Source organism: Anolis sagrei, chromosome 4 (genome assembly GCF_037176765.1).
Source record: "Anolis sagrei isolate rAnoSag1 chromosome 4, rAnoSag1.mat, whole genome shotgun sequence".
NCBI classification, from domain to species: Eukaryota; Metazoa; Chordata; class Lepidosauria; order Squamata; family Dactyloidae; genus Anolis; species Anolis sagrei.
This window is the reverse complement of record NC_090024.1, coordinates 60,450,554-60,473,484: the sequence shown is the minus strand read 5'-3', so window position 1 is coordinate 60,473,484 and position 22,931 is coordinate 60,450,554. Positions and strand designations below refer to the sequence as shown.

General features: G+C 38.7%; 1 protein-coding gene across 4 annotated transcripts; it reads right to left on the bottom strand.

Moving 5' to 3' along the window:
- Positions 1 to 667: 667 nt before the first annotated feature.
- ESCO1 (establishment of sister chromatid cohesion N-acetyltransferase 1) lies at positions 668 to 22,017 on the bottom strand. 4 transcript variants are annotated; one of them, XM_060775152.2, is made up of 11 exons: positions 21,717 to 22,016; positions 18,505 to 18,609; positions 16,405 to 18,401; positions 15,228 to 15,339; positions 12,785 to 12,851; positions 12,082 to 12,199; positions 11,627 to 11,758; positions 6,330 to 6,419; positions 3,224 to 3,364; positions 2,611 to 2,798; positions 668 to 1,855 (listed from the first exon to the last, which is right to left on the bottom strand). In XM_060775152.2, exons 3-11 carry the CDS (start codon positions 18,397 to 18,399, stop codon positions 1,708 to 1,710), a joined length of 2,991 nt encoding a protein of 996 aa, XP_060631135.2. In that variant the 5' UTR covers positions 18,400 to 18,401; positions 18,505 to 18,609; positions 21,717 to 22,016; the 3' UTR covers positions 668 to 1,707. The 4 variants fall into 4 exon arrangements, 3 of the variants coding, with proteins under 3 accessions (XP_060631135.2, XP_060631136.2, XP_060631137.2); XM_060775153.2 differs by lacking the exon at positions 18,505 to 18,609; XR_009631436.2 differs by lacking the exons at positions 668 to 1,855; positions 2,611 to 2,798 and adding an exon at positions 7,087 to 7,147 and having other exon boundaries at positions 3,279 to 3,364; positions 21,717 to 22,017.
- Between the last annotated feature and the right edge of the window lie 914 nt (positions 22,018 to 22,931).

Genomic DNA, 22,931 nt, shown 5'->3' with positions numbered 1-22,931 from the left:
CAAGGGGTGTGAAGGCCTCATGAATGAGGCCCTGAGCTTTGGGTGGGAGGTGTGGGGGCAAGAGACCTGATAGCCACCTAGGAGGCAGGATCAGCAGTTAAGCGGTAGGATCGCTGCTTGGGTCCTCTGCCTCCTTCTCAGGGCACCACAGAGTCCTGAGGCTGCTGCCGTTGCCACCAAAAACAACATCTTCACAAACCCACCCTTCCTCCCCATCCATCTCCGGGGCTTTTCACACAGGTAGGTTTACGCACACAATTCTAACATGCCATTGAACCTAATGCACACCTAGTTTTGGCAATAGAATCTAGCTAAAAAGGTGAGCATTAGACTCAAAAAAATATCATACACCTTGATTAGAAGTTGGCACTTCAGAATAGATTAAGAGATTCAAACATGATACAAATTGCATTAGTAATATTACACTCCTCTGTATTCCTGAATAAGTGTTTGTATTGCTTGAAATCGGGCCTTCATGCTGTGAAAATATAATTAAGGCAGGTTGGAAAGAAGGATGCTAAACAATAAAATAAACGTGATTTGATTTGACTGGGCTCATTCTTGGAGATGTTGAAGGAGTGACTGAGGACTATGAGCTCTTATGCCTTAAAGATGTTTAGTAAATGATAGTCATTCCCAAATCATTATTTTGATACACGAGTCAGACTTCTGTTTCCATCAGTTTTTAATATTCAACCATATCAAAGTAATTCCTTAAATGCATTTATCATTAGTACATTATTTTAAAAAATTATCAAATAGCTTAGTCTTAATCTACATTATATACAGGTCAAGAAAGGCCACAGTAGCTATTTCAACATAAGCCCTCTCTGAAACTGGAGGGGTTTGGGTTAAAGTAACAAAGTGAAGTCCACAGATGAAGGTATATATCCAACATGTTATAGTTCAGGCATGGGCAAACTTTGGCCCTCCAGGTGTTTTGGACTTCAACTCCCACAATTCCTAACAGCCAGTAGTTGGGAGTTGGAGTCCAAAACACCTGGAGGGCTGAAGTTTGCCCATGCCTTCTATAGCTGAACAAATTGAGAAATCTCATCCCCTTTAGAGGCTAGTCTCTATGCCCCCTGACCTTTTAAAATAAGATCCAGATCCCTACTGAAACAATGTGCTAATTGTCTTGGACCATTTTTGATATTAGGTATCGTTTATTGAGGATGCAGAACCTTCACTGCTATACCACCAATGGTAAGCTTTTAATCAAAAGCACACTTTCACTGCCCTGGTATATTATTACTCTGTGAACTTCAAAATGTACCTAAAAGGTGACCACAGCTCTTGCACTAGTAGACAGTCCACTATGAACAATTATACGCTGCATGTAAACATGACTAAGTTACTATAGATAATACATACAATCAGTTCTTGTGGGTTTTTTCGGGCTATATGGCCATGTTCTAGAGGCTGTTCTAGAGGCCATATAGCCCGAAAAAACCCACAAGAACTGAGTGATTCCGGCCATGAAAGCCTTCGACAATACATACAATCTTTTATAAAAAAATAACTTCTCAAAAAGCCACCCTACATCTGCACTCTTTACAGTTTTAATAAAATATAACAACCACCTTTTTGGTTGTTACTACTCCTGAGTTCACTGCTTAATAGGTGTCCCATTCTCTTGGTCAACATCCACAGCCAGGCAACAGGTTTTAACAAGTTTTCTTTGTCTTTTGCTATAAAAGTTCACCTTTAAATGGATTGCTGTCCGCTGAGAAAATTATATACCAGGAATTGACTAGTGCCAAAGTATCGTGTTGCAAACAGTTTCCCATCAGGTGTAGGATCAGAAAATGCAATTTCTTCTTTGCTCAAGTATGAACCATATATAAAGTTGCTCCTGTTTAAAAGATATTTTTATAAATTACTGTAGCAATAACACCCCTTTTAAAACAGCTGTCTTTCTATTGATGTGGTGTCTGTGAACAAAATAACTGCTAATTATGACATTCTTATACAAAACTATCAGCAATGAAATACTTCCCCATTATCCATTTCATTCAGTAATACAAAAAGTAGTTAAGACAGATACGTTGTGGGGGTTTTTTTCCTTTCCTCCAGCCTCTCAATTGGCATATAAACTTGGCTTCTCTTTATAATGAATATAGAATATTTATAGTGTGTTTCGGAATATTTAGATTGTTTGATATATGAAACAGCTTCCCAAAAATGCCATTGAAGCCAATAACAATTTCTATCAGTGATGCTATTATTACACTTTTTTTGTTCCTGGGTTATAAATGACATTTTCTCATTGGTTCTCTCATAAAAACATGGAAAAGTGTATTAAACTGCAAAAACATTGGTTTTGCAGAACATTCTGCAGCAAATTTTGCTATAATTTTTCAATGAATATCTCAACCAATTCAACATAGTTTGTGGCAGACAGAAAAATGAAGTTTCTTGAGTGTAATAACTACTTTCAAAGTAATTACCTCAGTATTAAACAGCAAGTAATCCTTTCAAACCAGGAATAGAAAAAGTTTCAAATTTTGTTACATAGTAGTAGTATTCATAGATTCTAGTTAGCAGATATTCATGTTTTAGAAGATCTTAGCCCACCTCATGACAATACAGTGAAACCTACTTACTCACCTCAAGCACTCTAACATTCGAGAAGCTATTTTCTTCCGACGCATCATGCTAAACACCCAGATACGACTAATGCCACAGAGAGCAGGCTCTGGGGATGTAGAGCAGCACCATGCTTTTTGCCTTTCAAAAGTGACTTTCTCGTTTTCTGTACTGACTTCTGGAATCTTTTCTTCAATAACTCTGTAGCCCTTGAGGAATCAAAGAGTGGACAGGATTTTTATTGCCAAGGCTCCTCTTTCCTCTCCCAACTGGCAAAAATCCCACCAAGATGCAGTGGATTCATTCTATGGGCTTAAGTGAGAAACAATTAGGCTTCTCCTCAAATTTGGCCCCCCAAGCCATCCCAGTGGGACCATGAGAAAAACTATAGTTGAACTCACGTCTAGGTTTGATTCCCCCATCACTCTTTCCTCCCTCTTGTTGGGTCACCTGATTGAGACTGAAAGACTGTAGGCAGAGACAGTCTAGTTTTTAATTGGCTGTGAGTAAGCCAACAAAAAAGCAATGTGAAATGCTTCAACTAATAAATGTATAATGAATTAAACCTTACAGAAAATTTCCAGGACAAAGGGAAAATAGAAACAGTCGTTTTTCAGGAGACAGCATTACTCACCCACTGGATATGCTCTGCAATTAAGCAGCCAGTTACTTTTTTATCATTTGAAATAAATAATAGTGTTTTTGTTCTGGAACATGTAACAGGAGCTTGTTGAAATCCAAGGTCATTATCTACCATTTCTCTGATCTCATCAATCTGCCAGAAAGAGAACAACAGGATCAAAACGTGGATACATGTACTTGTTGTAAGGATTGGATTTTTGAAGGGGTTCTTTTCTCAAAACAACAACTTTCCACAAATAATGAAGATGTGGAACATATCTGGCCCACCAGATCCAGGACTGCAATTATCATGTTGGCTAGGTTAGCTGAGACTCATGTGTGTTTCAGCTCATAACTTTTGATGGACCACACTTTCCCCAGCCTTAGTATTTGCTGAAATTTGGTTCCACAACCCCCTGTGGATACCAAAACAAATTGATGTTCAAGTCCAATAATATACAATGATGTAGTAAAATAACACCCCTTGCATAAATGGCAAAATCAAGGTTTGTTTATTGGATTTTTAAAAAAATATCTTCAAGCAGTGGATGGTTTAATCCATGAATATATGGAAGGCCAATTGCATCTACAGTACATCTCAATTGCTAAAGTTTTGGAAAATAATAACTATCTGATTTTTGTATTATTAAGAATGCCTCAATAAGGATACCTTTTTGCAAACGTAAAGGCCAATCTGCAAACTGGACTCGTTATAAATTCTAGGAGCAATATTTATTATAAACTTTTCTATCATAGTAACCCACAAAAACTAAAACTCTTTACACTTTAAATGCTTACACTTCTCAACAGACACTGACCAACACACATGTTGGTACCTCAAATGTAAGACCTGTTTCTGGGTATATTTGACCTGCTGATTCCAAAAATGGCACCAGTTTTCTCCTATAAGCTCTAGTTTTAGAGATGAAGAACATATGCTATATACCAGGGGTCCTCAAGCTTTTTAAACAGAGGGCCAGGTCGCAGTTCCTCCAAATCTTGAAGGGCTGGATTATAATTTGAAAGAAAACATGAATGAATTCCTATGCACACTGCACATAGCTTATTTGTAGTGCAAAAACACTTAAAAACAATACAATAATTAAAATGAAGAACAATTTTAACAATTATAAACTTATTAGTATTTCAGTGGGAATTGTTTTGGCTGATGAGATAGGACCGTTGCTGTTGTTGTGTGCTTTCAAGTAATTTCAGACTTAGGTTGACCTTGAGTGACGGCTGGGTAAATGACCTTGGAGGGCCGTATCTGGCCCTCAGGCCTTAGTTTGAGGACCTCTGCTATATACCAATCTTCATCTGCTCACCCATAGAAAATAATTATAACCATATCTAGGAAACGTAAGGGTGGATGTGGTCTATCCAATGCAATTTTCTGAATCAGCACCCAAAACAACATTAGGAACAGTCTTAAAAACCAAGACACCAATATTTTTTTTGTTGGGCTGTGTTAGATCATGGATTCAACTAACTGACATCTTAGCACAAGGGTAGATAACATTGCTTTACATTCTCCCACCACGGCCATCTGCACCACAGTCAGAGTGACTTCCTCCATTCTATCTCTTCCCCATAGTTTCAAGAAAGAAATTAGATACTTTCATAGAATCATAGAGTTGGAAGAGACCTCGTGTCCAGTCCAAAGCACCCCAAATGGCATCCAGCCTCTGCTTAAAAGCTTCCAAAGAAGGAGCCTCCACCACACTCTGGGGCAGAGAGTTCCACTGATAAACTGTTCTCACAGTTAGGAATTTCTTCCTAATGTTCAGGTGGAATCCCCTTTCCTGTAGTTTGAAACCATTGTTCCACGCCCTAGCTTCCAGGGCAGCAGAAAACAAGCCTGCTCCCTCCTCCCTATCACTTCCCCTCACATATTTACACATGGCTCTCATCATGTCTCCTCTCAGATGTCCCTTCTTCAGTCTAAACATGCCCAGCTCTTTAAGTCGCTCCTTTTCAGACCCTTGATCATTTTAGTCACTCTTCTCTGGACACATTCCAGCTTGTCAACATCTCCCTTCAGTTGTGGTTCCCAGAATTGGACACACTATTCCAGATGTGGTCTGACCAAGGCAGAATAGAGGGGTAGCATCTAGACACTATATTCCTATTTATAGAGGCCAAAATCCCATTGGCTTTTTGGGCTCATGTTTAACTTGTTGTCCACGAGGATTCCAAGATGTTTTTCACATGGACTGCTGTCGAGCCAGGCGTCCCCTATTCTGTATCTTTGCATTTCATTTTTTCTTGCATTTGTCCCTGTTGAACTTCATTTTGTTAGTTTTGGCCCATCTCTCTAATCTGTTAAAGATTGTTTTCAATTTTGCTCCTGCCTCCTGGGGTATTAGCTATCCCTCTCAATTTGGTGTCGTCTGCAAACTTCATGATATTAATAAAGATGTTGTTACTCTACACTCCAGTGTGAGAGGATACTGCAGTCTATAGCACCTCAAAGAAACACTGCAGGTCCAAACAAACTTGGTAGCAAATTATGTGGCGGCTGCCATATTTTGGCAGGAGCAGAAAACCCAAATGAGTAGTGCAGCCCTTTGACAGATTGAAGTGTGGCAAAGCAATTCCCCCTATGGATGGAAATTAGTATCTCTGCTTTAAAAGATGCATACAGTTCAATAAAACTCATCCACAACACAGTGACATCAGTCACTGGCCTAGAAACAATGGAAACACAAAGGAACTGTTTTCTACAAGTTAGGGATTAGGAACATATTCCCCCACCCCCCATCCCCAGCAAGGTTACATGGGAACTGTAGTTTAACCTTTCCCCCAACTGGTACAAACAGGGAATTTCACTCCCCTTTCTACCATCATATTTGTTGACATCTATGTACCCAGATACTGCAGCTATGTGTGCCTCTTTTATCACCATTCATGCCACCCCATTCACCCAGATAAAGAAGGAAATGTTGTGCTACACAGAAATAAAAGTGTGCATTTCTTGAAATAGCTTGGTGTGGCAATTGGGTATATCTTTTAACACACATAAAGACTACCTTATTAAATGCACCCCAAACCAGCCTAGAAGTTTCTATTTCAGATGCAAAAGCAAGAAGAGAATACAGGGTTTTAAAAGTTTGATCTACCTTCCTCAGTGCATATTTTGGATCATCAGGAAGTACCATTATTATCTTGCCATCAGGATATTCTGCCAAAATTCTCTCTTTTTTCCAGCCCTAGAAAACAACAATAATACTAAACACATCCACTTTTACATTGCTTAACCCATTTTTCATAACTGTGTCTTCTTGCAAGGCAGTAGTAAAGTAGTCTACATTTGTCCCATAGGGCAAATTCTAATTGTTTCACTTATGCAAATGACTAGAAGCTTATACAATACATAAATTATAGTAGCAAACTATTTCTGGAACTGTTTCCTACTGTAGAGTGTCCCCTCAAGTATAAATTAGCTTAGAAGTGGCAGGCAATATTGTCAACCATACTGATGCCTAAAAGTAACACAGAACAAGTATGTGTACATATATGTACACTATGTGTGCTTACACACACATCACACACAGACATGGTAGAAAATATATATACATATATATATATATATTCTAGCCACAAATAAATATATACTGGTAATAAAATTTTAAAGAAAGAATGAAGTTTTCTTTAGCACAGTTACCTCCACAGTCTTAATATTTTGGCATGCAAAAGACCTCCAGGAGGTTTTCAATGAACTGAATGGCATGCAATGGTTCAAAATAAGGAGTTACTTATAGTGTCATTGATTATAACTATAATAGTCACAAAAATGAGACTATAAAAAGAATAACTACCTTCTAAGAACCTAAAGGGGAAAGTTGCTATGTTGTGTGTATCTGAAGTTAAACATACTCAAAAATGAGGTAATTAACTCTTCTTCAGATCCACACTGATGGTGATTAATGAGCAGAACCTGCATGGAAAAAACAAAACAAAAAGCCACTTAAATCTATAAAGATGGGACTTATTCAAAAATTAGAATTTACACTGCTCAGAAAGACTGTGCAAAGTAGTTATTACACAGAAGGATTAGGAAAAAAGTATTGGCTAATTAATATACAAGCTTAACTGATTGTGTGAACAACTTTTAAAGTGGGGGGAGGCAAACTCATTAGAAAATATTATCCCTTCAATTTAAATCATTGCTAAAAGTGTTCAAATCAAATTAATGTTTTGTTTTTTCCCCCAAGAAAACACACTAAACTAATGCTGGTAACCCTTCTATAAGATGAAGATGTGATGTTAAAGGTTTTCATGGCCAGAATCATTGGGTTGCTATGCGTTTTCCGGGCTGTATGGCTATGTTCCAGAAGCATTCTCTCCCGACGTTTCACTCACATCTATGGTAGACATGCTCAGAAGTGAGAAATCTGTTGGAAACTAGGCAAGTGGGGTTTATATATCTGTGGAATGTTCAGGGTGGGAGAAAGAGCTCTCTGGCAAGTGTGAATAGCTGGCAAGTGTGAATGTTGCAATTGGCCACCTTGATTAGCATTTAATACTTGTGGATTTCAATGGCTTCTCTGTGTAGTCTGACATGGTAGTTGTTAGAGTGGTCCAGCATTTCTGTGCTCTCAAAAATATGCTATGTCCAGGTTGGTTCATCAGGTGACATAAATGCTGGACCACCCAACAGACTACACAAAAAGCCACTGAAACCCACAAGCACGTGGACAATTTCAACAGAAAGGAGGAAACCGTGGAAATGAACAAAATCTGGCTATCAGTATTTTAAAAATCCCAAAATCACAACAGTAAATAAAGAGCAACACTCAAAAAACTGGGGAATTCCAACAAGAATCAATTAGGGTCAGCTAACACCTCCCAACAAAGGATCCCCCAAGCAGCAAGCAGCCAGGCTTTGAAGTTGCAAAACCATTAAATGCTAGTCAAGGTGGCCATTTGCAATATTCGCATTACCTCAAACAAAGAATTCTTTCTTCCAAACTGGACATTCCACAGATTATATAAACCTCACTTACCTGGTTTCCAACAGACCTCACAAACTCTGAGGATGCCTGTCATAGATGTGAGTGAAATGCTCCTGGAGAGAATGATTCTGGAACATGGCCAGACAGCTGGAAAACTTACAGCAACCCTACTATCAGATGAAGGCTTTTTTTTACACCACTACTAGGAAAAGCAGTTACACTTCACCAGTACAGTTCATTATCTGTCACCACTGATTCCAAAGATAGAATAGTTAAAGTTTGGAAAAGTAGTATCTTTTTTTAAAAAAAAAACCCCTCAAAATAAATTGTACATTCTTCCCCCAGTTTTTGGATTTCATTATCTCACACTACCAGCACTATTGGGTACCATGGGGTGATCTTCAATTGTCAAACACTAAACTAAAGGAATAGCTGGCTTTAAAACAGGAAGAGATGGTGACCTCAGGAGGCAGGTGCTGGGCATCAGCAAGCAATAAGCATGTTACTAAGGAACTCTGTGTCCCACAGGACCTTAGCTGTATTGTCTACATTAGCCGTCTGCCCTCAGATGCACTAGAGGAAGATATCCTGTAGTGTGTCTTCAAACTGATTCACACTTATGGTGACCCTAAGATGAAAACATCACAGGGTTTTCCTGGCAAGATTTGTTCAGAGGAGATTTGTCTTTGCCTCCCTCAGAGGCTGTGAGAGTGTGAGTTGCCCAAGATCACCCAGTAGGTGTTATCCTACTGGGATATTGAAGAAGATTCAGCTCTCAGTTGGGAAAGTTGGAACATGAAATAGAAGGGGGGGGGGGGGGGGGACATCAAAATGGCTTGCTCTGATAGATTATATACAGAACTATTTCTGAAGATGATTCATAAACTCTCTCTACTTCAGAATATGGCTGAATATGGTTAAGTTGATGCTAACCAACTACATTTGCTGTTATTGTTGGGTGCCTACTTATTGCAACCATAAGATGAACCACTGAGGAGAAAAGTGGTATATAAATGAAGTAAATAAAATAAATAAATAAATAAATAAATAAATAAACGAACCTATCAAGGGGTTTTCTGGGGCTGAGGTCTGATTCACTCAAGGTCACTGAGTGGGTTTCCATAGCCAACTGGGGAGTCAAACTCTGTTCTCCAGTTGCAGCCCAATGCTCAGACAACTGTACCATGCTGGGATTTATTCCCAGTCATTTTGGAACACAATGGAAAATGCTGGCCCTGACTCTTAAAACTTATCAGAACTTGGGGCCAGAGTACCTTCAAGATACAAGACTCCACATATGCCTGCTTTTGTTCTGAGATCAGAGGCATTTCTCATTGCTTACCTTATTTGAGATAAGCAGCAGTGCCTTAACTTTGGAATACTTTTCTGTGGAGTTTCATCTGGTAACTATTCTGGATCATTTCTGATGTTAGGAGAGTCTTATTTTTCATACATTTGTAAAAACTGTAAATTTTGTTGAGTTGCTTTAGGAAACTGCTTTTATAGACTTGCTATAAGTTAAAATAAGGCAGTGGTTCTCAACCTGTGGGTCCCCAGGTGTTTTAGCCTACAACTCCCAGAAATCCTAGCCAGTTTACCAGTTGTTAGGATTTCTGAGAGTGGAAGGCCAAAACATTTGTGACCCATAGGTTGAGAACGACTGATATAAGGTATATGTTATTTTATTATATTTAAAACACTTTATTGTAAATGTTATGACATTATCTAACTAAATCAACAGAAATAAGCGGCTGCAATTCTACTTAGTTTAAGTCAACAGAATTCAACTCGAAACTTCAAATCCACTGCCTCATTTACACCACTGTTTTCCCAAATACTCTAGGTTGTATTTCTCTCCAGGTCTCTCTCTGCAGGAATATTTTATAACCACAATGTAAAAAATACAAAAAGTACTGTCTCACATAATTAGTCAGTGCTTGATAGTAAGAAAAAGCACACCTAAGACAGATGAAAGTGGGGGAGATGTTCCTTCATAACTCCAAGGTGAATCAATGATTGAATTCGTATAGTATGCATAAATTCAATAGCTTGGCAAGTTCAGTTCAGTTATCCTGGAGGTCTTACCAATGTAATGCAAAGTATGGAAGGTAACATATGTACTAAAGAAAACAAACTTCAATGGCTTCAATACGGCTTACAGGATATTAACCTAATCGTATAGTGGTTCTCACTTTCCGAGGAGATTGGTTCCAGGACCACCATCAGAAATACCAAAAACTGTACATGCTCAAATTTCTATTAAAAATGGCACAGGACAGCAGAGAAGTTGATGGGAAACCACAGACACTAGGTGAGATGCATGTGAAGGACACAGTGCACTTATCACCCAGGACTTGCTGTTGCCTCTTTTGCTGCACTACATTTTTAAGAGGGGCTTTTTGTATAAACTTCTTGCATTTGCAATCCTTCTGTGAAACTACACAAAGCTTATACAATCAGACCCTGTTAAAAATGATGTAGAACAACAGCAGCAGCAGCAACAAACCCTGCCAGTTATCTACTTCTGCCTTGTGAAACCCTGACACCTTGAAGGCACAAGTAGGTGGCCGGTACACTCCCCACAGCAGATTCAAATATATAATATTGTGAATGCTTGAATTCAGTAGCCCAGTGTAATTTTCCCTCAACAACTTGTGAGGTGGAAGGGCTGTTTTCCAGGGACTGCCAAGAGGTAGTTCATGTGATTTTCTCTGCCTGTGAGACAACACCTTCTCTATTGCTTCCTTCCCTGGGCAAAAGGAGGCATATGCATGGGGAAGGTACTAAAGTGCAGGAGTGAGAGAAATTATTTACTTTCCTATCTTTGTTCTATCTAGGTTTCAAACCTTGCCACAGAAGGAATCCCAAATGAATGGCTGTAGTAGAAGCCAGTCCAGAATATTTGTCAGGGGAAAACAAAACCTTGCTGTGCTGCCTGTGCTGAGGAAATGGCAATGAAAAGGCCAGTAAAAACAGTTTTAAAAACCCAGAAAAAATGCCTTTAGCTAAAGAACTTGAGCATCTACAGATTTTAGAAACCTTGAGGAGGTTCCTGGAACCACTCCCCCAGAGATAACAAGGGCAACTGTATTTTCTATTAGCAAAACAGTGTTTCCATATATAATGAAAATATTCATATTTGAAGTATGACTCCTTCTATATGTTTTGTTTTTTTACATACACCCAAAACACACTACAATAGAAAATGAATATGTGTCACTGAAGAGAAACTACTGGTAGCTTGGATAATACTTTGTACTAAGAAAATATAGTATTAATTCATAGGGGTGGGGGGGGGGGAGAGAATGACTTTTTTAATGACTGAAAAGCAGTGTAAACATTATTAATGGCACTTGCTTTTCTGTAACATGTTATAACTGGAAATAAGCAGAATTTTCATTAACCTAAAGCAAAAGAATGAACTTTTCTATATATATTTTTTAAAAATTAACAGTTCTTACCACATATTTTACAGCACTTATGAACTGGTTATGGAAGAATAAATGCTGGGTTTCATCCTCAGGATTTGAAGCAGTGTAAAGCATTCCACAAACATTGCAGGAAATGGCTCCAAATCGTTTTTGCCCTGCATCCTAATATTAAAATGAAATATATTGTTAATGCCAGAATAATATGTTATATACATAACTTTTTTTAAAAAACGCTAATGAAAATAAGTATCTGTAAACTCCACTTTGCGAAAAGATACAGTGAAAGTAGTTTGGTTTGTTTGTTAATAGGAATAATTGTTGTGAACAACATTGCAGTTTGTGCAACTCATAAATGTGCCTCACAACCCCCCCCTCCCTTTTAAAAAAACCCATCAAAAAACCAAACATAAGGACACATTTAAAAGTGTATGTGTTTTGCTTAAAGTAATAAACAAGCCAACATTTAGAATATGCACAACACTTACTATGATAAGTTGCTTGTCGCTATCTTTTGCTGCCTCTTTCAGTTTCTGAATATGTTCTTCAGATGAAGGGAAGTCGCCACCACATTTTGATGTTAATGAAATCTTTGGCAGACATGCTCTTTAAATATAAAATAGTTTCATGAACACAATGTTATTCCTCCTAAAATACTTTTGTATGAACATAAATGTTCTCAAACAACATGAATGGAATAAATATGTAATTAAAACAATTGATACTTACTTGGGTTAAAAATATAATTCCAAAATCTTTAAACATGGTTCCTTAAAATATTATGGGCTGATACCATATTGGTGAATTAGTGTAAGTCAGACTTACACCAATGCAACTCTCTTTCAAGGTTGCTGTGTAAAAATTCTAACCCAACCATGCAATGACGAAAATCCCTCCTACAATTCACCTTGTAAACAATGCAGATCCCACTCATTACACAGATATGGCACTATGATTGGTGTGTGTCTAGGTGGTTCTCAACCTAAAATTCACAGTTTGCAGACACTTATTTTTATTTTACAATACTCACAGCATACAGAAAGGGGCAATAGAATATTCTTACACCATTTTTAACTCTAAATTGATAATATTTATTTTGAAGGAAAATGGTCAAAATTTAAAAGCAAAACTTAAAAGGATGAACAAAATTACAAAAGCAATGTAGATTTAGAACTCTACAAAACACTGTACCTGTTCTCGTTTGTCTCCAAGGTTTTATTTGTGAACAGTGTTCGAACCAACTGTCCGGGAGCTGGATCTACAAAACAAATCAGTATATATACTTATCAGTAATACGTACATGAGGAAAGATATTGTAAGAATTTGGAATGACAAAGAAATACACAAAGCATAGATATACCTATAAATGAAATGGTAGCATTTAAATAATAGAATCATATTTGGAAGAAATCATGTGGGTCATCCAGTCCAACCCCTGCCAAGAAGCAGGAAAATCACATTCAAAGCACCCCTGAAAGATGGCCATCCAGCTTCTGTTTAAAAGCCTCCAAAGAAGGAGCCTCCACCACGCTCCAAGGCAGTGAGTTCCACTGCTGAAGAGCTCTCTCTCAGTTAGGAAGTTCTTCCTCATGTTCAGATGGAATCTCCTTTCCTGTAGTTTGAAGTTATTGTTCCGCGTCCTAGTCTCCAGGGCAGCAGAAAACAAGCTTGTTCCCTCCTCCCTATGACTTGCCCTCACATATTTATACATAACCATCATGTCTCCTCTCAGCCTTCTCTTCTGCAGGCTAAACATACCCAGCTCTTTAAGCTGCTCCTCACAGAGCTTGTTCTGCAGACCCTTGATCATTTTAGTCATCATCCTCTGGATACATTCCAGCTTGTCAACATCTCCCTCCAATTGTGGTACCCAGAATTGGACACAGTATTGTCTGACAAAGGCGGAATAGAGGGGCAGCATGACTTCCCTGGATCTAGACACTATACTTCTATTGATGCAGGCCAAAATCCCACTGGCTTTTTAAGCTGCCGCATGACATTGTTGGCTCATGTTTAACTTGCTGTCCACGAGGACTCCAAGATCTTTTTCATACATACTGCTGTCGAGTCAAGCATCCCCCTTCTGTATTGTTGCATTTCATTTTTCCTGCCTAAGTGGGGTGTCTTGCATTTGTCACTCTTGAACTTCAATTTGTTAGTTTTGGCCCTTCTCTCGAATCTGTTAAGATCATTCTGAATTCTGCTCCTGTCTTCTGGAGTGTTAGTTATCCCTCCCAATTTGGTGCATGCAACTAAAACAAATGCATTTTCTGTGTATTTTTTCTTTACGAATTCTTCTCATGATTGAAGGTTTATGGTTACCTATTAAGCATTTTGCAACTAAAATAAAATTCAAAAATAACTAGAAAATAATCTAGGAATCACAAATTACAATCAATAAACCCAAGAGGATTCATTGTGATGAATGATTCCAATGAATATAGACAAATTATTCTCTTTTTTATGATTATATGGAACTGCAGACACTGAAATAAAAGTCAGATTCTGTTCCTCAATTACTGAACAAAATAATGCACCCTAAAATGTTGCAGCCAATGTACTGAAGTGGAGAGGAAAAATAGAATTTTGAACTGTATGATGTATACATATAACAGGGATCATTATACATTCTTTGTATAGTACATATAATGAAAAAAAAAGTGGAGATAGACCACAGTTGATTGACAGAATTCTCAAGCAGAAAGACTCAAATCAATAGTTGGCACCCCTAATTAAAAAGCAATGGAGCTGGGAAAGACTTTGAAGCTTTGCTAAGATACTGACATTAGGAACAGGAAATACAGGTGGCTAGATAGCTCTATAGTGAGACTCATAAGACAGGACCATGTAATTCCAATAGTCAAAATATTAATACAGTGAATAATTAGGAAGGCAGCATGTCCAAAGGATCAATGACATTTTAGACTGCATAGAAAGATTATGATTTCTAATACAAGAGTTAATGTAGTGATTTGGGAATTGGACTATGATTCTGGAAACCAGTTACTTCGTCATGGAAACCCACTGAGTGGCCTTGGACAAGTCACACTCTCTCACTTCCCTCACAGGAAGGAAATGGCAAACTTCCTGTGAAGAAACCTTGCCAAGAGGACCCCATGACAAGTTCACCTTAGGATCACAATATTCTAAGCAGCTCTGGTCAAAATCTTAGGTATAGTCACCAAACTTGCTATCTATCACACAGTAAACAACATCTGAATAATATATTTTGCAATATCGTTCTACAGAAAACTGAAATATGCTAGCAGTGCTCAAGCAGAAGTCAAAAGATAAAACCAAGGGGGGAAGGAAAGGAAAGCAAGGGCACCACTGTATTGCATTATATATTGACCAAAGCAATACAATTGTGGGGGAAAAAAATTTAAAAGAATATACCAAATAAGAATTCAGAAAGAACAAATGTCTTCATGCTATACATAAATGGCTGTCATTCTTTAAGTTCTGATTACCTTGATAAGTGCACAACATTTGATTTCTTTTTGTAACATCCTTTCTCATTCATAAAAATCAGTCCGTAGTTCTACAATTGCAGATACTAATTTAAACATAGCATTCAAATGCCAGAAGGTTCAGCAAAAGTGAAATTATAAAAATGCAAATAATTCATATTCACCTGCAGATTTGATTTCTGCTGTAGTTTTTATGACTTGTTTTGCTGACAATTGTCCAGCATTAGTTTTCACTGGTGTATTTTCTGGACTTAACTCCAACTGCAAGTTGAAACTCTGAAAAAAATCAGAACATACCATTTAAGTTACTGCTCCACATATGCTGAAATCTCGACAAATTAAAGTCTTATACATGCCCATAAAATGCCAATACACCTAATACTGGCTTACAAAATGCCTAGAGGAATTAAATACTTCAAGTTAATTATTCCTATTAATGTAAGTATTTTTAATATCAGGGTAGATTTCTGCATGATACATAATAGATCAAAAGGGGTTCTAATATGGGTTGTTTTATATTAATTATATCTTCTCACTTTCTTCTCCATCTGTAAAATAAGACTTGTTTGCCTTTGACACTATCTTTGTGAACCTATACTGGCTATTATGAGTGTGTGTTAAATTTTCTGACATACATTTAAGATATAGAAAGTCACTAACTACATGCAGACACTCTCTCCAACTAATTTACACCTAGTTTTGATAAGTGTACTTTGAAGGTCCACCCAAAACAAAACAGATCCCATGAATCGAAAGCCTGTTCAAACTTTCTCATATTCTGTTCTAAATTTTAAAAAAACCCAAAAAAAAACCCTCTAATCTTATATTTAATTACAGATACCTGCAGGTGTTATCTTGGGCAACTTACTGCGGATCACTTTTTGAACAGCCACCTACATTTGTCTTTTGATGCTATGTTCTGTATTTGTACACTAACAGGGTTTTGTAGAGTCGTTTGACTGTCCTTTAGAAAATCAGCTCTGGAAAGCTTCTGCTGTATTGCAAATGGGAGTTAAATGACTGAGAGCAAACAATGCATATTTTATCACTGTAAAACTGATTAGAGCAGCTTCAATAAGTGTTATCTTGAAAAAAGTAGCAGTAGGGATGCTAAAAGTAGCCTAGAAGCACATAAAATATTCAATTACTGCATAAATTGAATCTCAAAATATGACTCTTCAATCTCATATAGTAAATGTATTATAATTATGCTGTACTCATGCTAATTATTATAGTTAGGAAATATTAGTAAATTTGCTAATACAAAAATAAGGAACATACTGAAATACCTCAACGTTAATCACACAAATACCCTCACAAGGCTATATTACAACTAATTACCTCATCTGGAGCTGGTTCAGGACAAGGCGTTGTCTCCAATAATCCATTTTTTATTCCCTGCACAGACAGTTCATCACGGGAAATCTTATCTTTAATCTGGCCTCCTTCAGGGGAAGCGTTATCCAACTTTTGATCACATGCTGCATTACCATTGTTTTGTGACTGTATCCATTTTATTTGGCCTTCTTCCGGAAGGTGTATTTCTGTAGTTCTTCCTTGTTCTCCCGCTGGAATGCTATGTTTTAAAATACCAAGTTTGCGTGTACTTTGGGAATTTGAGATGTTTTGGCTCACATGATTAATCTTTTTTAACTTTATTTTTGTCCATTTAGAGTTTTTGTTTGCAGCGCTATGTCTACCATTCACAGTACATTTGACAGGTATTCCTTTTTTGCTGGGGAAAAATTGTTTACGTTGAGAATTCTGATTCATTTCTCCTTCAGCAGATACTGCAGTTTGTGGTGACTCCTCTACTCTCTCTCTCTCTTCTTCTTTTCCATGCTCAGGAGAATCTCTTTTTACCTCCACTGTGTCTGACTCAATCTCACCTGCAATTTCCTCACACAGTGCAAGAATGCTAATCTTTTTGGTTTTCATTACATCCTCTGGTTGACAAGCAGGTTTTGGACTTGAAGATGCTGGCAATACTCTCTTACTTTTTACACTGATTTTTCCATTTCTATGCACCACTTGCTTTTCTTTACTTTTCACAGTACAAGAAGATGTTACAGTGCTAGAAACTGTGTTTGCAGATTTATTTGTAGATTCTTTGATATTGTTTAGATTTCCTGATTCTTCTTGCTTATCTTGTGATGTAGAAAAATCACTGTTTTTAGAATCTACGGCAGATTTTTTCTCACAACTTAATACTTTACTCCCTTTGTCTTTGCTGTCACCGTTTTTCAAAAGCTTATGTTCCACTTTCGGCTGGAGAGATTTTTTAACATTTGGGACATGTTTTTTCATTTGTGTGCTCTGTGTCCTAACAGAAACATGTCCTTTATTTTTCCCACTCTGCAATGATCGTACATTAAGTGATGGCTTCAGTCTTAGTGATCTCCGAGTTTGAAATTCGTCACATGAGGAACTACGTTGTAATTTAGGAAGGTCCTGCACTTCTTTCCGAGACACATGCTTGGTTTTTGTGAAATGTAACTGATTTTCTTTATGTTTAACTCTAGTGGAACTTTTTTTAGAATTAGTAACCATTGACCTTGTAGTTCTTCTTTCCTGGTTATTATCACAAGGCTTTTTGCTATCAAAGTTTTGAGTCCGTGTTGCTACATTTCTTTGAAAAGTGGTCTTTTTTTCACAAGACTTTTTGGAATTCTGAGCCTCTAAATCATCACTGCTACTTTTAAGAACTTTAGTAGATTTACTACTTCTCTCTTTTCTAGAATTTTCCTTCATCACTTTTGTTTTGGAACGCTGGTTCTTGTGAGTTGTTTTAATGGGCCGCACTGAACATTTCTTACGCAGAGCTTCAGTAAAACGTTTTTTTGTATCTGCAGGTGACTTCTTTTGCTTCTTGCTTTCATGACAGGTTTTGTTTTTGACATCACTGAGTTTTCTCTTTCTTCTAGAACAAATCTTAGGCAAGGACCTTGTAGAGTTGAGGTGGTTTTTATGGCTTATTTTGGAAGATCTCAGTGATATTTTTGTAGAAGATAATTTACCCAAAGGTTTTAGGGATGTTCTTTTCATACATGGTTTATCAGTTTTCTTTTTCAATTCATTTAAAGCCTGCTTAGAGTCCTGTGCTCGTTTATTTTGGGAAGAGCGTACAGAAGAACTACTTTTATTGACAAATGACTGGTCAGTTTTGGTAGCTGTTTTACACAATTTTTTCTTCAGCACCGTATTTTTATCAGATACATGTTTGCCAGTGAGCGATTTTTCTTCTTTTCTACTTGTTACCAGTTTACTATTCTTATCCAATTTCTGCCGCTTAGCAGGGGGTTCAACTTGCACAGATTTTCTTTTCTGTGCTGCCATCTCTGAAAAAGACAAGTATTATGTCATTTCTACAGTCTTTCCTACTACTTCTGCATAAATAAGAAATTAAATACAAATGTTTACACGATGGTTTAGCTTACTCACAGGTACTGTTTTAAAAGTGCACCTTGTCTCAGTAGAAGAAATGTTATGATCTGTGAAAAACACATTCCTCATACATTTGCATCCAAAGAGAGTGTTATATATCTCCTATAAACACAGAAACAAAATATTACTCAGATAACTATTTTACAAATATCCCCAAGTTTAATTATCTGGAACCACATTTTGAAGTTATATTTCAAACTGGCTTGCTAATTCTCTTAGAATCTGAGAATTTAACATTTATTTATTGTGTCAGGAGCAGACCAAACAGTTGCACTGCATTTTTTAACAAACAAACGAACAGAACACAAAGTTTGCAAGCTTGGTTTAACATGTAACCTACACATTTCAGCATTTCTTGATCTTAACATTCCACATAAGTTCAGAATTTGTTTGAGGATTAAAATCAAGTACATATGAAACATATGAAGGACAACGCTGAGTTCAGAGAGTTACATAAAGCTGTTTTACAGAACATCTACACAGCGAGGAACCTATTTGGGTTAAGAAATGGGAGGTGGGGCAAAATGTGCCTTTCAGACTGTTGGACTACAATTCCCAGATATCCTTACAATTAGAATGCAGCAGGCAACACAGTAAGAAATGTTAGCTATTAAAGTCTACTGACAGCAGCAAAAGTTAGTATACAAACCAGTCACAATCCATGATTTATTTAATTTTAGCAATAATAGGAAAAACAATGGCAACCTGGACATTGCAACAAACCTCAGGATGGATTTACATGTTCAAACCATGTGCAGACAGTGCCCGAGTTACAAACATTCAACTTACAAATTACTCCCAGGTAAGAACACAGGTGAAACAACAGGAAGGGAGAGAAATCTACTCCTTGGAAGGGAAATTCACTCCTGAAAGAGTTATCATGGTGGGAAAGGAGTCTCCATTGAAGCTTTCTCACCAATCAGTGTTTCCTAAACAAGCCAATTTTTTCAAAATCCAATTATCATAGGGACAAAAAGTGAGGCAAAATCTTCTAAACAGGGGCAGACCTCAAAATAAATACCACAGGAATGTTAACACTTCCTTATGCTACCCAAAACATGCGTGCATGTGTGCGCACGCTATCTATCTATCTATCTATCTACATACATACATACATACATACATATATATATATATATGTGAGAGCCCCCGGTGGCGCAGCGGGTTAAAGCGCTGAGCTGCTGAACTTGCTGACCAAAAGGTTGGCAGCTTGAATCCGCTAGACGGGGCGAGCTCCTTTTGTTAGCCCCAGCTTCTGCCAACCTAGCAGTTTGAAAACATGCAAATGTGAATAGATAAATTGGTACCGCTTCTGTGGGAAGGTAACAGTGCTCCATGCAGTCATGTTGGCCACATGACCTTGGAGGTGTTTACAGACAATGCTGGCTCTTCGGTTTAGAAATGGAAATGAGCACCACACCCGAGAGTTGGCCACAACTAGACTTTATGTTAAGGAGAAACCTTTACCTTTACTTATGTGTATGTGAGTGTGTGTATGTGAATTGCCTGCACATTATACATATGTGCAGGCAATTCCAAAGTTACAAACAGGATGGGCTCTGTAAATTTGTTCTTAAACTGAACTTGTACGTAAGTCAGAACAGGTACATTTTTGAAGTGTAACTCCAGCCATATAATAATAATAATAATAATAATAATAATAATAACACTTTATTTGTACCCCGCTACCATCTCCCCAAGGGACTCGGTGCGGCTTACATGAGGCGGAGCCCAAACACAACAGTACAAGCAATAACAACAATACAAGCAATTAAAACACATAGACAACATTATCAATAAAACAACACACAATTAAAAACAGTGGGAAGGCCAAATGTTAAGTTAAAATTGGAAATAATGCTGGGACATGAACGGAAGGTGATACTGGTGTTTGTGGAAGGGCATACGAGCAGACCTAAAGAAATGTAAAGTGCTTTGGAGGACAAAGTGCTATGGGGTCATTATTCCGGGAAGGCACACTGGAACAGCCACGTCTTCAAGTTCCTCCTGAAGACTGCCAAAGTTGGAGCCTGTCTGATGTCTTTAGGGAGTGAGTTCCAGAGTCGAGGGGCCACCACTGAAAAGGCCCTCTCTCTCGTCCCCACCAATCACACCTGCGATGCTGGTGGGATCGAGAGCAGGGCCTTCCCGGAAGATCAAAGGAATCATGTGGGTTCATATACTACGATCACGCAGGTAGGCAGGTCCCAAATCGTTCAGGGCTTTGTAGGTAAGAACCTGCACCTTGAATATATATATTGTTGTTGTTAATTCGTTCAGTCGTCTCCGACTCTTTGTGACCTCATGGACCAGCCCACGCCAGAGCTCCCTGTCGGCCGTCACCACCCCCAGCTCCTTCAAAGTCAGTCCAGTCACTTCAAGGATGCCATCCATCCATCTTGCCCTTGGTCAGCCCCTCTTCCTTTTACCTTCTACTTTCCCCAGCATCATTGTCTTCTCTAGGCTTTGCTGTCTTCTCATGATGTGGCCAAAGGACTTCAACTTTGTCTCTGGTATCCTTCCCTCCAATGAGCAGTCGGGCTTTATTTCCTGGAGGATGGACTGGTTGGATCTTCTCGCAGTCCAAGGCACTCTCAGGGAATATATATATAATCTCTATGAATGTATCATATCTATCTATCTTCTATGAAACTCTTATAAAGAGTTGGTTTAACCTCCGGTTTGCCAGTAAAACTGAATTCCTGTGTTGCGAAAGGGTGCATGTCTAAAAAACCTGTCACCAACATGAAAAGTTTGGAAAGCTCTGCAGTAGACTCTCAGTAAACCAGCACCCATTGGTGGATAGGTTTCTGGTTGCTTGAGAGTTACTCTGAAAACATAGGCCTATCCAGTATATATATAAAACACCATAAAGTCTCTATTGACTTGATGTTCACATTGAATTACAGTAATTAACAGCAAATTAAGATGAATCAAAGTTTTACTCTATTACATATGTATTTTAATTCAAGTGCTAGGTCTTCCATCTTTCTGCCAGTTGCTGGAGAGTTCCAGTTAACCGAGAGTGTACTGTAAATAGAATACAATCCCCTCCTCCTCTCTGAGGGAGGCACCATAAGGAAGTGGAGGAAGAAGACGAGGAAGGGAGGCCGAAGCCTCTGTAGATTTCCTTCCATTTTCATACCTCCCCCTCCCCTCCCCTCCCAAACTGCATGAGGAAGCCAAGCAGGCCTCTCTCTCTTCTTTACCTTAGAAGGAAGCGGTGCCTTGGAGGGCGCGAGCGAGGGCGCCTCCGGAACAACAACAACAACAAAAAGTCGCTTCCTTAGCAGAGTGGGCGAGCGAACGAGTGCGAGCGAGCGCGCGCCCCCTTCCCCTCTCTCTCGCGCGCCCCGTGCACGCGCACTGCCGCCCTCGCGCAGGTCCTTCCTTTCCGCCTGTCACCCGGCCGGCCGGTGCCTCCGAAGAGCGCTCGGAGTGGAAAGGAAGCGACCAGAACGCCTCCCAATATCCGGGTATTTATCATTGCCGCTCCCAAGGGCTGCGGCAATCTGAAGAGACTACACTGAACAACCATTTCCGGTTGTCCTTCGCGGCACTCCATGTGAGTGGGCGCAGAGTCAAGGGGAAAAAGTTTCCATAGACATACACAAGCATCAACTTAACAAAAAAGGGAAATGCTAAAGACTCCTCAAACTTCCATACAGTGGTCCTTATTTCTCATGCCAGTAAGGTAATGCTCAAGATCCTGCAAGGAAGACTCCAGCAATACATGGAGAGAGAGAGTTGCAAGATATGCAAGTTGGGTTCAGAAAAAGCAGAAGAATGAGAGACCAAATTGCCATTATCCCCTGGATAATGGAGAAAGGCAGGCAGTTTCAGAAAAACATCTATTTCATTGACTATTCTAAAGCCTTTGACTATATGGATCATAATACATTGTGGCAAGTTCTTGGTGGTATTTATTTGTCGTGTCAGGACAACGTCATATTATATTACATTTCTAACAGAACAAAGCAAACAGACAGACAGAATACACAATTTGTGAGTTTGGTAGTTGATTAAATGTCCTTTGACCAGTATCTGGCCACTTGGAGTGCCTCTGGTGTTGCTGCAAGAAGGTCCTCCATCGTGCATGTGGCAGGGCTCAGGTTGCATTGCAGCAGGTGGTCAGTGGTTTGCTCCTCTCCACACTCACATGTCGAGGATTCCACTTTGTAGCCCCATTTCTGAAGGTTGGCTCTGCATCTCGTGGTGCCAGAGTGCAGTCTGTTCAGCACCTTTCAAATCGCCCAGTCCTCTGTGTGCCCAGGGGGAAGTCTCTCATCTGGTATCAGCCATTGGTTGAGGTTCTGGGTTCTTGGTGGTATGGGCATACCAAATCACCTTGTCTCTCTCCTGAGGAATCTGTGTAAGGACCAAGTAGCAACAGTCAAAACAGACTGGTTCAAGATTGGGAAAGG